The sequence below is a fragment of the Leuresthes tenuis genome, unplaced genomic scaffold (assembly GCF_036924035.1).
Source record: "Leuresthes tenuis unplaced genomic scaffold, fLeuTen1.0.hap1 SCAF_11, whole genome shotgun sequence".
Classification (NCBI taxonomy): Eukaryota; Metazoa; Chordata; class Actinopteri; order Atheriniformes; family Atherinopsidae; genus Leuresthes; species Leuresthes tenuis.
In genome coordinates this window covers 28,266,661-28,284,016 of record NW_027325365.1, presented here as the reverse complement: position 1 = coordinate 28,284,016, position 17,356 = coordinate 28,266,661, and the positions used below count along the sequence as shown (strand labels likewise).

Here is a 17,356-nt window from a genome sequence, read left to right as displayed (position 1 = left end):
TTTTCTTAAAGAAAACAATATAAATTTATCAGCCTGAGTCGATGTCAACAATCAGAGCCCCTAAATGATCAACATGTCTATTGAATCCCATACCAACTCCACTGTTTAAGGATGTTCTTTGATCAACTCCCCTGCATATGATCAAATTAATTTGTTTCTTTCTTTGTTGAAAAAAACAGGAGCATCTTGTCTGCTGAAGTGACAATGAAAAAGTGGTCCCTGCATTTGTCACATGTATTCTGGACTACTGCAGTGCCATCTTAGCTGCTGTCCAAGTAACTCCCTGAAGATCTTTCAAACTTTGAAAAACCCAAGAGCTACATCTCAGACTCCACAGGCCTCAGCAAGTTAAATGTTAAAGTTCATGACAGCACAATTAGAAAAAGACTGAGCAAGTGTGGTGTGTTTGGAAGAATTGCAGGAGAAAGCCTCTTCTCTTTAAAGAAATCATGGCAGTACAGCTTAGGTTTGCAAAGCTGCATTTGAACACACCACAAGACTTCTGGAACAATGTCCTTTGGACAGACCAGACCAAAGTTGAGATGTTTGGTTATAATGAAAAGCAGCACATCTGGAGAAAACCAAACATGTGCACAAACGGCTCAACTGTCAAGCACGGTGGTGGAGGGCTGACGATATGGGCTTGTTCTGCAGCTACAGGACCTGGGCACCTTGCAGTCAGAGTCCTATCAGCTGCAGAAAGAAAGATGGAACGTGATTGGGATTCTTTTCCTAAATTCCATAATTTCTTCCTCTACTTCATTGGTGAACAAAAATTTTATTAAATCTATTTATCTATTAAAGTATGTTCGACAAAGCCAGAAGATTCAGCTGTTAAATAACAGTTTATTTAGCCGAATCTGTCCAGATAAAAAAGCAGAATGAGCATTCTAATCAAGTGTGGTTACTGCCAGGCATAGATTTTTTCTTCTTTAACTGGGAAGGGAAAGTTCATATTACTATTTTCTCCCTGTAAAGTTCAAGTCATTCCACATGAAGAAATAATAATAATAATAAAAAAAAGCCTTTTCTCAAAGTTTTTTCTTTGCACTTCACATTAAATGTGTAAATTCCCTGGACTGAAGAAAGTTTGTTAGTTTCCATCAAATGTACAACGGATCAAACTCTCCACTCAGCTGCAGAAAGAAAATGTCCCTTTAGACAAAGTAAATGTGTTATTCAAGATCAAAGCTCTGCAAAAATGGTGTTTCTATGGTGAGTTTTCAGTTCAGGAAGACTGGTTAGTGTAGTTGAATGGAAAGTTTAGTTATACAAAAACCTTTAGAAAATCCATCCAACATTTCAGATAATTTGTACTTTATTTTTATCGTTTCACTCCTAACTTCAAAGTTGAGAAGCACAGTACATGACTCAGAGGACCTGACAATAAAAAGGTATCACACAGTCATGTCATCGAAGTGGTGGATCTACAGTGCCGAGCCTTACCTGCGCTGCATGCAGCCGCCTCATTCTCATGAGACTTGATGAGGTGACAGTCTTCAGCATGAGGGACAAGATTACAATCCAAAATGCATTGCTTCAAGACCATCGGAAATCACGTACAGAACAGTGCCAGGCTAAATGCACTTTGTGTTACCTGCTTATGCTGGCTGTGACATCATCAGCTCAGTTGTTGCCAGGTAACAAACTCTCTACAACGCTTTCCAACAGTTTGTCAACTTTTGTTTATGCTTTTTCATTTTATTAGTCCTTGATAACCCCTACAGCCACTGTCCAACCTCCCTCTGAGGATTGATCAAGTATCATTTATTCCATACAGCCACTTCCCTTGCAGAGGCAGACAGCCTCTGGGCAAAGATCTATTCACAAATATGACTTGCAGACTACCTGCTGCACATATCTGCCACCTTGGGCTCTTGTACCTCAGCTTGAATCAGTGTGTACTCTGTAATATTCACTTAGCAAGAACATCCAACTGCTGCAGATCAAATCTGTGGCAAACCTACAACTAAATGTGGAAGAAAAACTGAAAAGACCACAAATCAGTCATGGCTGGTGCTTCGTGTTCTGCTTCACCCCCACAGCTGGACGATAAAAACTTGGGCTTGATGGTCCAAGTTAAGTAACGTTTTTATTGGCATTTTTGGAGAAGACCATAGGTTTTACAACAGATTTAGTTATTTAGAGCTCTAGACAGAGGGAGAGAGCAAAAGTATCATTCTACCATTGGCTCCTTATATTATCAACAGGCAGACTCTTAATCACCATAAGAAAACAAAAACAAGAAAAAAGTCCAACAGTTTTCGTTTTGTAAATAAACATCCAGGGTTGAATCATTCAATCATTTAAGAAACAAAAAGAATAGGTTTTTAAGTTTACATGTTTTACCATTTACTTGGTAAAGGAGTGAAATAATTAAGGAGTGAGGAGGGAAAGATGATCTGAGATGTTTCCACTGGGAGAGTAGAACAGAAGCTCAGCTGACTATCTTAACCAGTCTCCAAAGAAACCTCAAAAAGAAAAAAAAAGTCAATGCAGAGGACAAACAGATGGGGAGGGGATGTCTGGGGTGGGGGAAGGCGGCTACAGCCTCCACATCCTACAAAAAGAAAAAAAAAAAAAAAATCCCCAGTGGAATTTTATGATTTATACACATATGAAAATATAGATGACACAACTGACAAAGGCTTGTGTAAATCTATATATTTCCATTACATAGATACTTATGAAGGAAGAAAAGACGCAGACTTTCTGTTTGTCGCTTGTCCAGGAAGAGAGACTTGTTGGTCCTGGTCTCCAACAACAGCTCTGGTCAGGGATGAGATCAGAACCCTGCAGACACAAACAAAGGCGGCTTCATTACAACAGGTGGTGCTACAGGCTGATGTCTCAAAGCAGTGAGCAGACAACAGGAAACGGATTTAAGAATGAGCAAAAAACACAGACAGAATGTGTATGCTGGAGGGACGACATCCTCTCTTATCTTTAAGATTAGGCTTAAAACTTTCCTTTTCGACAAAAATCTTATCGCTAGGGATGGCTCAGGTGACCCTGAAACATCCCATAGTTATGCTGCTGGGGGACCTCCCATGATGCACCTCTCCTCACTCTGCTCTCTTTACTCTCCATGACATTAATGTTGACATTAACTTGTGTTTCTCTTTCTCAGCAGGTATCCCTGATCTGGTGCTTGTCCCCTCTTTTCCGTCCTCTCAAACTCCAGCTGGTCAGTCAGATAGCCGCCCTTCCTGGTTCTGATGGCCAGCTGATGTATTTTTTTGCATCCACAAATCACTGGAAAGCGTGGCTGATGGAAGGCTGTGATATGCACCGAATGCATGAATTTGTATAGAATAAGTTTTTATTTTCTCTGATGGAGCAGTTCACAGTTTGTGGTGTAGTCGAGAGGGAGACTTGGTTGAAATCTCCACAAATGTAGTACAGTGATGTGTTTGTAGCCTGGCAAAGACAGAAGATGACATCACAGACACCGCCACATAATATATACATCACTACCAGATTAACACAGACTCTTTTGGTCGATAATATGGATGTAAACTCACAGCTATCAGTTCAATGTTCTGGGTGCAGATTTTACCTTCACAGTAAAATGTCCAGGATTACACCATCTGTTAACACTGTGATACCTCCACTTTTTCTGTTCGTGTCCAGTATATAAGACTATAAGACTTGCAATACTATGTTCTTGGTATGCCCACAGTGAGCACTCCAAGCCTGTCCATTTTATTTGCCAGCAATCTCACATTACCCATCAACATTGAAGGCAGAGCTGGCTTAAACTTCCTCCACTTCTCTATGGGTCTTTCTCCTGGCTGACATCCATTACATTTCCTCTGTAATCAGTCTGGGATTTATGGTCTTTTTTGGGCATTACTTGACATTTGGAAAGCACAATCACCTGCTCCTGTCTGTGTACAACTCTTCTGTTGGCATGGTAACTCATCTTAACCCTAACCGTAAGTGCTCAAAAGTCTCATCTGCTTGGGTGATTTTGCCTCATACTTCTGAGCTTCCTAATCACTGGGGACCATCTTCCTGATGTATTCCTGAATCTTTGTCATCGTGTCCTGGACACGCTCTCAAACTCAATGGTCAAGTTTATTTGTAAAAAAAAAAAAAAAAAAAAATGCAAATGCTGTAGACCAACTAACGTTACGGCAGAACAAATACCAAAAAAACAAAAAAAACAATTGAAAGCCAAGCCATAAAGAGGTTTTAAGACAAGACTTGAACTTGTGTTCACAAGTTATCACAAGTATCGACTGGGCTGTCATAAAAGCTTTCTTCTACTTTGTCAGGGATTCCTGCTCAGCTTTGGCATGTAAAGGTCCACCACCTGAGAGAAGGTGTCCTAAACACAGGGGAAAGCATACCTTTTGATGTAAATAAAGTGGATTTTAAGTGGTTACTATGCATTCATCAACTAGTTATGATTAATAATGTTCTACTTTTTAAAAAAATATATAATTTTTTTAACCTTTGTTCAGAAAGCCTAACCTTGACACTGCAAACCTCAAATTATAGACCCACTTTAAACTCCCCATTCTCTTAAAAAAATTATAGTATTTCTGCTATTGTAAGCTTCATTACATGCACAACATTAGAGAAGTACTTTGTTGTGGTTTTAATAACACTGAAGCAGCACTTTTAACAGCTTAAAACCACCTTTAAATTAGACCTAACAACAGCAATAGACATGGTTTACTACAGCGTCACGCACAGATATTCAGCCAAATTCATTAATATTTTATTACTCCCTTACAGGATATTACATCATTTCAGTATTATTATTAAATATATGCTTTTGCTGCAGATAGATGACAAAATAAAATAAGATGACAAACATGTAAAAAAGTTGTACTGTAGTAGAGGAAGCTGTGTTGGAAATCTTCAGAGATCTCCATCAGTGGGTGGGGTGTTGCTTTTGTAGCTTGGCAACAATTTAGCTGAGTTGGCAGTTAACACAGGTGAACTCTCTTTGTAGAAAACATGGACAGAAACTCACAGCCAACAGTTCAACATCTGGGCTGCAGAGATGCTCCTTCTCAATAACATGTCCAGGATTACACAGGATTACAAGCTCTAATCATCCTGCTCCCTCTCTGGCTGCAGTCTGTCTGCCCGTATAGTCTTATAGCTGAGCAGAGAGCTCTTAGAGTTCTTCCTGCAAGAAAGACTTTTCCTGATCTTCGTGCTGTGTCCTCATCAGGGGTCCAAGCTTGCCAGCGATTTCGCACTTCCCATGATGATCCCATTCTCCCCACTCTGTTCTAGCTCTCCATCCAAGACATCTCATCTTCAGCTCATCTTGATTTGGGGTCTTATTCCTGGCATTACGTTGGCTTTGGAAAGCTCAGTTGCTCCAATAGGTTAACAACTTTACTGTTGCCATGGTTATGCATCATAACAAATGTAAAAAAACTGCCAGTTACCAGCAGAAATTCTAAACCAGCATAGAAAAATGTTTCAGAAATCAGGAAAAAGCTCAATAGAAAATCTCAAGATATCGAGAGATGTTGAGAATAACGGATGATACCCAAACACATACACGACCTGTAAACATACTGTTAACGCAAACACATGGATGTCAATTAAACTTACATTAACTGGCAAGTTTAGTATGTCTCTGGCCTTGCTGTAGACTACAAGGTCCTGTTTCAGTTTTGTAGTCACTTGCGTGTTTGCTTCTTAAGTTTTTCTGATACATTTGTCATCACACCCCATTTCCAGATTCAGTCCGACATGGGGTATGTTACATGCACTGCAATATTCCGATGTTAATCTATTACTGCTATTGGGAAAATGTATGGTGCCTTAGACTTGACTTCACAGCAACCTTTGTATTCAGTAATGTACAACTCCAACAAGAATAATGGATTCACCACACCTGGAGGATGTTCAGTTTTAGTTTATCAAAAATGTATTTTTTCCTTAATAAATTAGAGGGGGAAAAAAATGATGGAATCATTAACTAAAAGAATCCCAGTCAGTTCTTAGTTTCTTAGCTCCACTGACTTTCTGCCAGCTTGAATTCTTGGATGACTTCACTTATAAAAAAAAAAAACAATATTCTTCATCAGTCAGGTTCCATCTTTCTTTCAGCAGCTGACAGATCAGCTGTGCAGGACGGAGCAATGTTTTCAGTGTCCACCATAAATTTGAACTCAGACTGAGATCCGGACTCTTTGCTAGCCATGTCATTGAGCTGATAGGTCTTTCATGAAGAAAAATCTGAACTCTTTACTCTGTGAAGAGATGCATCATCATCCTGAAAAATGAGCTCAGCATCATCAAACCTCCTTTTGATTGATGGAATGAGAAGAGTCCATTGTGAATTTCCACTAGACGTAATGGCTGTCACCCCCCCCCCCCCCCCTTGGCCTTTCAATCCCATATCATAAATGATGGTGGAAATGTGTTTGTTTTCTTCAGCCAGTCCTTTTTCAAGGTTCCATTGGACCTGCACCAAACTAAAGTTTCAGCATCATCTCCTTGTCCGAAGCAGATTCATCTTCGAATATTCACTTTCATCCAACCATCCACAGTCCATGAATGCTTCACTTCAGCCCACTGTAACCTTGTTTTCTTCTCTTCAGGTGTTAGTAGTGATGGTTTAATTTAGGCTCTTCTGCATACATGGAATATCTGGACCTAACTGGAGGTAATGTAAATTACAAACTCGTTTTTGTCAGGGGTTGTATGTAAAGTGACATCAAAACTAATACCTTTTTTTTTTTTTAACCATCCTGACAAATATCTCATCATTACTTGCAAGCCACACCTGGTCTCTAACAACTTGACACAGAGTGTATATCATTAATGTCACCATCAAATGGAACAGAGAGATTAATGCAAAGTAAGGAGGGAAAAGCAAAAACTTTACACTAATGACTATGGAAAGGGAAGGTTAATGAAAAAGAAAGTGCAGTAGAATCAAGAGGTGTGTGATAAGAGCCAGTTTATCAGCAACATAATAACATCAGTGTGGAAAAAGCCCATTGTCCAGCCCCAACACAGGAACAGAATAGCACGGCAGCAAAGTTAGTAGTCAAATTCCCCAAGGACGTCTTTGCTTCTGCAAGACAGACCAATTGTTTTTTTGTTTTTATTTATTTTGGATTGTCTGATGTTTTAGGGTGCCTCCAAAGAAAACATTTCCAATTTGATGCTCTTATTGCTATTATTAGATATTTGTAAAGGGGCACTGGGGTATGGGTTAGGAAATAAAACAATATCTAACTTCTACTAGATACAATACTGAATGAATATATGAGCAATTGGTGTCTGTAAAAAACGTCACTTGGCTGTTTGCTACTAACCTTTCATGTTAGGCTTGGGTTTGTCAGTTTGCTTGCCTGTGGGCGTTTGTGCCTGCTGGCCCTGGCCCCCTGAGGAGGCCCCCTGCTGAGCTGCTTTCTGTTTCAGCATGGTCCAGTCAAATGTGTAGTCATACTGGTGGTTCAGAGTCCTAGAACACACAGAAACACATTAACATTGTCTGCACTTTCCCTACAATTGTTCAAGCCTGGTGGGCAAGTCTAAAAAGAATCACCACTAAGCCATGCTGAGGAAAAAAAGATGACATTTCAAGTAACAAGTATATGTTGGCTTTGGGAGACTGAGTCCTGTGGTATTGATATAAAAAAAAAAGTCAATTTATGCCATTTACCTAAATGATGTGCACTCAATACACTGCAGCTCAGTTTTGGAGTCTCAACTACCTTTTGGTGTTATTGACAGCTAATTTCTCTTCTCTTGCAGACTGCTGCATCATGTTTGTGTGTAATGGAACGCAGCAGTGCATAGATGGGCACGAGTACTACTACACTTAACCAATTATGCTACTGTAAGTGCGACAAAAACTTACCAACTGATGTTAACTAGTCTAAAACCAAAGATAAATGGTAGAAGTTAGTCCTAAACATCTGAAAATATGTCTTTATCCAAGACCGATATCAGTCTTCAAGGATGAAAATGAACTATGATGCAGCTCATGACAGGGAAGCTAGTTTCTAGTAGAGTCCTTGCACACAAACATGAGCTACAGCTGAATAAAGATGACTGACAACGGCAGCATCAGAAGACTTCCAGGCCAGAGCTGTCGATTTCAAAATACATACTGACAATTGACTATTTGAAATATTGTGGAAGGACAGCAAAGAAGAAAAAAATAGAAATATTGTCGCATGGCGACAGCATGGATGTCAGTATGCATCTTAAAGGTTGCTTTGTTACAGCATTTATTTTTATAGCACAACTGTACCAACATGAAGCATGTAAGATAATGACCTATCAGCAGCAATTCAGAACCAAAAAAATACCAACTCTTCAGCACTCAACAGTTCTTTGTTATCCTCCATTAGTTAATAAGGACAACCATAATTTTAGCCAACATGATTAACTTAAGCAGCCTATGACTGTCCTACTTATAAAACTTTTCCATCCAATTGAAATTGGCTGTTTCTCTTTCCTTTTGTGTTTACCTGAAAAGAATGCGAAACAGCTGGCGCAGATACATGTAGTCTGGAGCCTCTTCAAAGCGCAAGCCACGGCAGTAGTTCAGATACATGGCAAACTCTGCTGGGAAACCCTGGAGATGTACATTTATATAAGTGAGCTGTGTGGATGTGAGGTTAGAGAAGTGGAAGCATTTGAAAACATGAAATAAACATCTGACATTTGTGAAATATAAACCCATTTTCATGCATTTATTCTTTTACATAATACATTGTGTCATTCCTTTTTTTGAAGATGTACTGTTAACTTTTTCAGGTTTTATCTCCAAGGTCCATCCATAAGTTTGTCAGGTTGTGCATCTTTGTTGTGTCACCTCACTTCTCCTTCCCTCTGACCCCACCCACTCAGGGTAAAAAAAAATAAGTATTATTGAAACCACATGTCAGTATAACAGCATTGTCTCCAAAGCATTTATGGAAGGCAAGTGCATGCTACCAAGAGTTGCTGCATCAGCCTATTCTACTGACTTGCATGTTGCTCTATGTTTTTATGTGGCTATCAATAACAAATGTATTTTGGAGTACCTGAAATATCAGTCACCACGGAGCCTTAAATGCGATTCAACATTTTGTATACAAAATGCTGTTTTCCACAGCATATATTTAGCATCATATCCTAAAATTTAGACCACACCATAATATTTCCTGTGATATTCACTGCAGATTTACCAGTGGATCTGTGTTACAACCCTCACAGAGGGTCGTAAACTGTGGGCCCTGTCAAAAGAATGAGATCACATGCACAACCAGCAGAAATTAACTTCCTGTCTTGGAGTATCCCTAAAAGAGCTGGAGGTGGTGACTAGGACAGGGAGGTCTGGAGATCTGTGCCAAGTCACAGTCACTGCAACCTGGGAGTTTCAGGATCCAAGACAAAGGATCTTCCAGGTAATATAATGGGATTACAGCAGGAACAGTATAATTGCCAGAACATGAGCTCTGAGGGACAGCAGCATCGATAGAACCTGGAGAGTACTGACTCTCCAGAGCTAATGCCTGTTTGAAGGTGGGGGCAGCCAGCAGGCAACCAGCAGCAGAAGCAACAGCTGATACAGTGGGATGTTTAGAGCCTGCTTCAGCTGTTTGATACTGACTGGTAGCTGTGAGTATGTTGGGAAGCAGAACCCACACACAACACGGCCATGAATAAGTATAATCATCTACTGGACTAAATTGACCTGCACTCTCAATTCAAAGCAAATAGTCTACTCCACTTTGTAGCACTTTCATAATGGATATCATTTCTATTACACAGTAGATGCTTTATTTCTAACTCCGATATCACAGTTAATGTCAATACTACATAATGTGCATTGTGAAAGCCTTCAGAATAGAAAGTATATGTCAGTTGTAAAAGATCAAGTCATTGCAGTGGGTGACTTTAATATTCACGTAGATGTTGAAAATGACCTTAATATTAACTGTAATTCTATATTAGATTCAAGGGGATTTTCTCAAAGTGTTCACAGACCTACTCACTTTCTTAATCATAGCATTTATCACAACTTTTGAGTTTACATTACTTGGCTATACAGCTTCGGAGAAGAAACTTTATTTACAAAAGGTGTCTATCAGAGAATGCTGTAATCAGATTTAAAGAATTAATTCCACCACCATTTTCTTCACTGCCATGAGCACCAACAGACGACGGCTTTACTCCAGTAGAACTTGACTCTCTTGTTAACAGCACCACAATTTCAATGCGTACCACACTGGACAATGTTGCCCCTCTGAAAAGGAAGGTAATCAGTCAGAAGAGGTCGGCTCCTTGGTATAATTCACAGCTGTGTGCTTTAAAGCAGACTGCAAGAAAGCTGGAAGGAAAATGGTGTTCCTCTAATTTAGAAGAGTCTCGATTAGTCTGGAAAGAGAGTTTAATAACTGTTTGTTGTTCATCATTGATAGAAGAGAATAAGAACACTCCCAGGTTTCTTATCAGCACTGTAGCCAGGCTGACAAAGAGTCTGAGCTCTGTTGAGTTAGGGATGGGAATTGTTAAGAATTTAGCAATTCCGGTTCCATTATCGATATCGCTTATCGATTCGGTTCTCTTAACGATTCTCATCCAGTTATACATAGTATAAATGGCTTTGGTTGCAGTAACACTTTAACTTCAAGTATGCACCAACATTTTATCTATTTTCACCTCTGTCATTTTACTTTTCCCTGCCTTGATGAAAGGGGTAGCTACAGGTATGCGGGAGCCTACCTCACTCTTGAAGTCCTCGTCAACTCAATGCTAATATCAGACGGAAATTATTCATACAATGTCGCTAACACTATTACAATCAAGGACCTGGAAGTTTTACGTTAAAGGGCTCTCAAGTTTTGAATGCAGGCAAAAGTGACATCTCTCCTGCTAAAGCTAAAACTGCTCTGCTAAGACTCACAGGAGACATGCTTGTTTCCTGCCGTTTCCATAGCGATGTGCCAGAGAAATCTATATGATAATTTATCATTTTTCAGTGTGAGAAATACAATGTGTCGCGGGAGTGCGTGACAAAAGACTGAAAAGCGAGACTGTCACGCTCAATGCGTGAGACTTGAGAACCCTGCGTTACCTGGGACTTTAGAGACGGAAGACGCTGTTCCACAAGCACAACTGGTTCTCGATTCCCATCCCTATGTTGAACCATGTATTACTTTCAGCAGTGATGATTTCATGTGCCTCTTTGCCAATAAAATTATTTATATAGGAGAGAAGATTCATGGAATCCTTCCCACTAGCATCACTGATGTTTCATCAAGTACAGCAGCTTTAGAAGTATCTAGAGAACCTGATTTGTATTTAGATTGTGTCTGTCCAGTTGATCTCACTGAGCTAACAACAGCAATAGTTTCTTCTAAACCATCAACTTGTATTTTAGACCCAATCCCAACCAGACTGTTCAAGGAGGTTTTCCCCTTAATTGACACTTCCATATTGGATTTGATCAATCTGTCTTTGTTGACAGGATATGTACCTCAGACTTTTAAGATTGCTGTAATTAAACCTTTACTTAAAAAACCTACTCTTGATTCAGAAGTGTTGGCTAATTATCAACCTATATCCAATCTCCCTTTTTTGCCTAAAGCTCTTGAAAAAATAGTTGCAGCTCAACTTTGTGATCATTTACACAGAAATGGTACGTTTGAAGAGATTCAGTCAGGATTCAGAGTGCATCATAGCACAGAAATGGAAATGGTGAAAGTTACCAATGATCTCCTCTTAGCCTCTGATAGCGGACTTGAGTCTGTGCTCGTCCTGTTGGATCTCAGTGAACGATCTTTTCAACAAGTTATTGGAATTAAAAGAACTGCATTAGGTGGGTTTAAGTCGCATTTATCTGACAGATTCCAGTTTGTTCTTGTATTCGAAGAATGTTCCTTACACAACCAGAGTAAGTCATGAAGTTCCACATGGTTCTGTGCTTGGACCAATTCTTTTCACTCTCCACATGCTACAATTAGGTAATCTTATTAGACAGTATGGCATAAATTTCCATTGGGCTTAAAACTTTCCTTTTTGACAAATTTTATAGTTAGGGATGACTTAGGTGACCCTGAAACATCCCATAGTTATGCTGCTATAGGTTTATACTGCTGGGGGACCTCCCATGATGCACCTCTCCTCACTCTGCTCTCTTTACTCTCCATGACAATGTTGTCATTAACTTGTGTTTCTCTTTCTCAGCAGGTATCCCAAGCACCATAACACCTGGTCTGGTGATCTGGTGGAGGTATTTTACTGTTAAAAGGGAGTTTTTCCACAGTTGCCTCATATATGCAAAGGACGGGGGATTGAATCATGGAGAAGTTTCAGTTCAAACCGTTGATTTCCTTAGGCAATTTTTTTTTCTATTTGGCTCCGTGTGAATTGGACTAATTTGTAATTTAAAGAATCGGATTTGATTGGATTATGACTGTATAATAATGAATTGGATTCTAATTGGCTTGAACCGGACTGCATCTTTGAAGTGCCTTGAGATGACATTTGTTGTAATTTGGCACTTTATAAATGAAACTGAAACTTGTATACAAGCTGTTCCACATGTCATCGTAGTAACTAACGCTCGGAATATATATATATATAATAACATAATAACAGTGGGGTGCATTTTTACCTTACAGAGGACCTCAACAGGGGTGGACATTTTCTTTTCTGAGATCTTCTCATACTTCTGCTTCTTTGTGGCAGCCTGGCCAACACAAAAACATGAGTAATGTCATCAATAACACAATGTCAGTAAAATGTCTTAAGTTTAAAAACAAACCACATTAGCTTTTGCAGATGTGATAAAAAGCCATTTTTGTATTTCCAGTTGCTCTTCATTTGCTGGAACACAAGGTGGGCTTTACAAAGCTTGTTTGAATCGGTCATGCTTTCATACCTTTAATCCTTGCCATGGCAGACTGGTTCTGTTGAAGTACATCAGCACATAACCGAGCGACTCCATGTCATCACGGCGACTGGAGACAACAAAAATGTTGATTGTTGACTAGAAAAGTAGAACATCACTGTCTCTGACATGGTACAAATGTTGATTACTCCTGTCTTGCTGTGATGGATGTTGGACAACAAATAAAAGGCTGCAACAGTGAGATCAGAATAAACTTACATCTGTATTGTGCTCAGGTTGTTCTGCTTTGCAAAAAGGGTTTGTGCCACAAGGAAGGACTTGTTACTAAACTTGTAAAAACTTTAGTTTTTAAAGCATTTGCTTTAAGAAGTTTTATTAATAGACAACACAAATATTAATCTTAATCTCTTCCTTTACAGAGTTTTCATTAATTACTGGACTATATATTAGCAAAAGTCAAAGCTACAACAACAAAAAGAATGTCTAGGATTGCATGTTGACTAAAACTAAATGCAAATACTGTTTTTGTACAGTCTAATGAACACTATCAAAGTTTTGCCCCCTAAAATGAAAGAGAACATCTGAATGAAGAGATCGGGAGAAAAAGTGAGTAAGGTACTGGCATTGCAATTAAAAGTAATAGGACAGTTAAGAGCACTAAAGTAGTAAGTGGGAGAGTCTCTAAAGATCCTAAAATGTTATATTGACCTAGATACTACTCAGCCAAGTTGTGACATGTCACCAACATACTCTTCTCCATATACCTGATCATCCATGAATAAACCTTTTTCAATTGTTACCTTAAATGAATGGTAAATGGACTGTACCTATTAGCACTTTTCTAGTTTAGTTGACCATTCAAAGCTCTTTTACACAACAAGCCACATTCACACACACACACAGATATTTAGTTTTTAGAGTGTTGCAGGCTCCAGGGTAATAACTTCAGTCACTGCAGTTGCTTGGCTGAGTCCAGAGAATTATATATTATGGTTTTATTAAACTTGCTTTGGAATACAGGCCTCATGTTTCAAATGCCAAGAAGTTAGAAACAGAAGAAGAAACATCCCAGACTAGAGTCAAAAAGGTTAAAGACGACTTTGAAAGCTTTCGATGAGAAGGAGGTATTATATGTTGGCAGACAAACCTCTGTTCAATGCCCAGATGTGCGTTGATGGAGGCATAACGTGCTGTTCCAGTCAGATTCTTGTCTTCTCTGTAGGGGATGTGTTGTCGTGTTCGGTTATCTCTGTACTTCTTCGCCAAACCAAAGTCAATAAGGAACAACTGACAGAGAGAGAGAGAGAGAACAGATTGTGCATCAGTCAGTGACTATGGTCCAAAATTAATTAGAAAAAAAAAATTACTATGCACAAAATAGAAAACAAATCATTTCATTTTAAACACTGTATAGAAATCTATAAAGTCATTAATATCATTGTATTATGGAGATAACTTGGTGAATGTGTTATTATGAACTGGACATGAGGTGTCATACATACATCTAAAAAAATATGAAATCACCTTGAACAACTTCAATACAGTAATCTTTTACCAAGGTCAACTGTTGAATCTCAGCAACAGTCCACTGGTGAATATTACCCTAGCATGCCACTGAAATTGCATCCAAAACTGTCAGTGACAAATGTTTACTGTACACTGACTTCTAGATGCAAGAGACTAAGCAGGTGAGTATGGTATGTTGCTGCACTGATCAATTATATCAATCTCTTTGCTCCTTTTTCTACCTAGGTCATCCACATCAAACTGTGGCTTCACTTCCGCTCACAGTAAAGAGTGGCTGCTTTCCTGGAAATATGACCCTTGTACAACTTTGTTCCGCTCAAATATTGATCAGTTGTGATTGCAACAGAATCCAGTTTTCTTTCCATCCAGGGTGTGTTTCTGCACATTTCAGGACATAGCTCACTACAAAACACTACGCAGACAAAAAGCACATCATTGTTACAGAAAAGAGCTACTTTAAACAACTGTCACAAAAACAGCTCTTTGTTGCTTTTCCTGGCCCCACAAAAAGATTTATGCTGGGGACCACTAGTAAGAGCACGTTTTAGTGAGGACACAAAACAATCGGCTGAAAGCTCAGCTTTGATGTTGTTCTCTGCTGGCTTATTCAACTGAACACACAACTGATTTCTAAAGACACTGCCTGGACCATCGATACTGTAACAACGCAGGGCACTCTGTTGCAATGGAAATCTGATTCTGTTCCAAAGGCCATGACACAAACCAACAGCGATGTAGGAGATCGTCCAGAGGAGGCACTGTCCTAAGACCAAGCCTGTTGATTCTGCACCAACCACATAAACAGACAGTAAATGCCTTTGCAAACCAAGTTGGTATTTGTCGTACAATGCCATCATACATTGGGGGGAGAAAAAAAAAAAAAAAAAAAAACACGTCACATTATGTCTGCCCTTTTTACACACCGACCAAAGTTTTTGTCAATCATTACAGTTTTTGGAACCGGTTTGATTTTCTGTGTTTTTTCGCTTCAGTCAAACACTTTTTGAGAGATGTTTGGCTGCTCTGAACTCAGCACACAGCATCTAATAAACCGATTCATTTAAATTCCCAGCACATGAGAAGCGTACAGAGACCCAGAATTTAAAGACAGGTTATGACAGATTATTATGGAACAGCTTGGAATTGGACATGCTAAGTAAGCTATTGATCACAAGGCAAAGCATGGACGAAAGAGTCGACAGAGACTTTGCTACTGGCAGCTATTCGATAGCTACTTCTTTCTCTTGTTCTGTATGACGCCAGTTGAAACCGTGAAGAAATTGTGGCATAACCTGGACACATATTCGCAACATGCAAGACGAACAGGGCAGGAGTTGACATGGAGCCACCAAGAAGAAGAGGTGGAAATATATGGATGCAACGTCATCCTTAAAATCATCCACAACAAAGAGAAGGTTGTGTAGCCTTGAGACGCAAAACAGATGGTAAAAGCATGCGTGGCCTCTCAACTTTTATCAAAATCAAACAAATCCCGTATTTTCTTCATCTCTTAAGAAGTGTAAGGACCACATAATTATACCCACTGCTTGGCAACTATTTTGCCCCGTACTGCGAATATGCGATATGTCGAATGAAAAAAAACATCAGAAAAATACCAACTTGGCATTGGCAAAGGCATTAAGACATTATTCATAACGCCGGTAATGACACCCGGTTACACCAATGGGAGATCACTAAAATCAATGTTGCATCGGTGTGTAATTTCACCAAAACAATGTGGGACTCTGTAGTTTTCTCTAGACCCCTGCTAAATCTGACCAGTGGTTACATGTTTAGCCTCATGTCATCTTTTAATCGCTGGTTGTCCAGATGGTGTCCAGCAAACAACGTGGGCTACATAGATAATTGGCAATCTTTCTGGGGAAAGCCTGATCTGATGAGGAGAGACGGCATCCATCCCACTTTGGAAATATTGGTCACCTGAGCCTATGACAACAAAGGGTTGAGACCAGGATGAAGAATCGCAGTGTTAAGCCCTTTGCAGACATGAAATGTGTAACATGAATGACATACATCATACTATTAAAGTGATGACATTCAGTTATTCAGAAACTGGTTACTTTTCATTAATATTCCTCATCTAGACAGTGACAGAAAGAGCCACGCTTCACACACTACATGCCATTTGCTCCTGATTAGACAGAACATTCATAAAAGGTCTTTTTTTTTTTTTTTTTTTTTTTTAAATGATTCCCCCTTTGTTTGTGGTAATATGTTAGTTAGAAAGTCAGGCTACTTAGCGTGAATTGGCATTTCAGGTTTACTATTTTGAGCTGGACTTAAGTGGATTACAGTGAACTTAAATGATCCGTTTGCAACTAGGCTTTATTAAATTTGTTAACTCTCTATTAAATGCTTTTGAGATGGCGGTTGTTCTGAATGGGCACAATGTACTGTAAATGCTGTACTGAATCTACATGTTGAATCAGTGTGGGGTCTGGGATCCAAGTGAATGAGCTCTACAGTATGTTACTGTGACATTAACGTGTTAGTTTTTGATGCATGAGGCGTTTCTTTTTCTTTCATAGTTAGAAAAAGAAACACAAAACAATCGATATTACTGAAACCAAGTGTTTTGCGCTTTCGACATATGAAAGCACACCTTACTGATAGGAACTAAAATGTGAACAAATAAAGACCTTACTTTAGGCAAACATTTTCTGAACGTCCAAGGCTTTCACCTATGTACAATTTTCAACCCAAAAGATCTAAGTCAAAGACTATCCATGCATTCGTAAGCCTACTCTGTGAACGAAAGAGTAACCAATAATTCCTTAAGCAACTGTTTGAAGCACTGTGTACAACCTCATCACCCTGGAAAGACTGACTGAAAATAAGTACAACACAGCAGCGTGACTGGTGCTTTCTGACAGCTCCTCTTCACTCAGTCTTTCAGTGTGTCCCTTTGTATTAACTGTAAGAGCATTTGACTTTTGACATACGACAGTGTACCTAAAAAATAATTATCAT

General features: G+C 39.2%; 1 protein-coding gene across 4 annotated transcripts in view; it reads right to left on the bottom strand.

Annotated features, from left to right (window-relative positions):
• Window positions 1–2,073: 2,073 nt before the first annotated feature.
• The window catches only part of csnk1a1 (casein kinase 1, alpha 1), a 39,379-nt gene continuing 24,096 nt past the window's right edge, over window positions 2,074–17,356 (bottom strand). For 2 of the 4 annotated variants that reach the window (XM_072396259.1, XM_072396262.1), the window contains 6 exons: window positions 13,986–14,125; window positions 12,869–12,947; window positions 12,602–12,676; window positions 8,466–8,572; window positions 7,302–7,450; window positions 2,074–2,793 (listed from right to left, as the gene is read on the bottom strand). In XM_072396259.1, coding sequence (XP_072252360.1) covers window positions 2,786–2,793; window positions 7,302–7,450; window positions 8,466–8,572; window positions 12,602–12,676; window positions 12,869–12,947; window positions 13,986–14,125 — 558 coding nt within the window. In that variant the 3' untranslated portion in view covers window positions 2,074–2,785. Of the gene's footprint in view, window positions 2,794–7,296; window positions 7,451–8,465; window positions 8,573–12,601; window positions 12,677–12,868; window positions 12,948–13,985; window positions 14,126–17,356 lie in introns of those variants that run through there. The other 2 variants (XM_072396261.1, XM_072396260.1) reach the window with 2 other exon arrangements.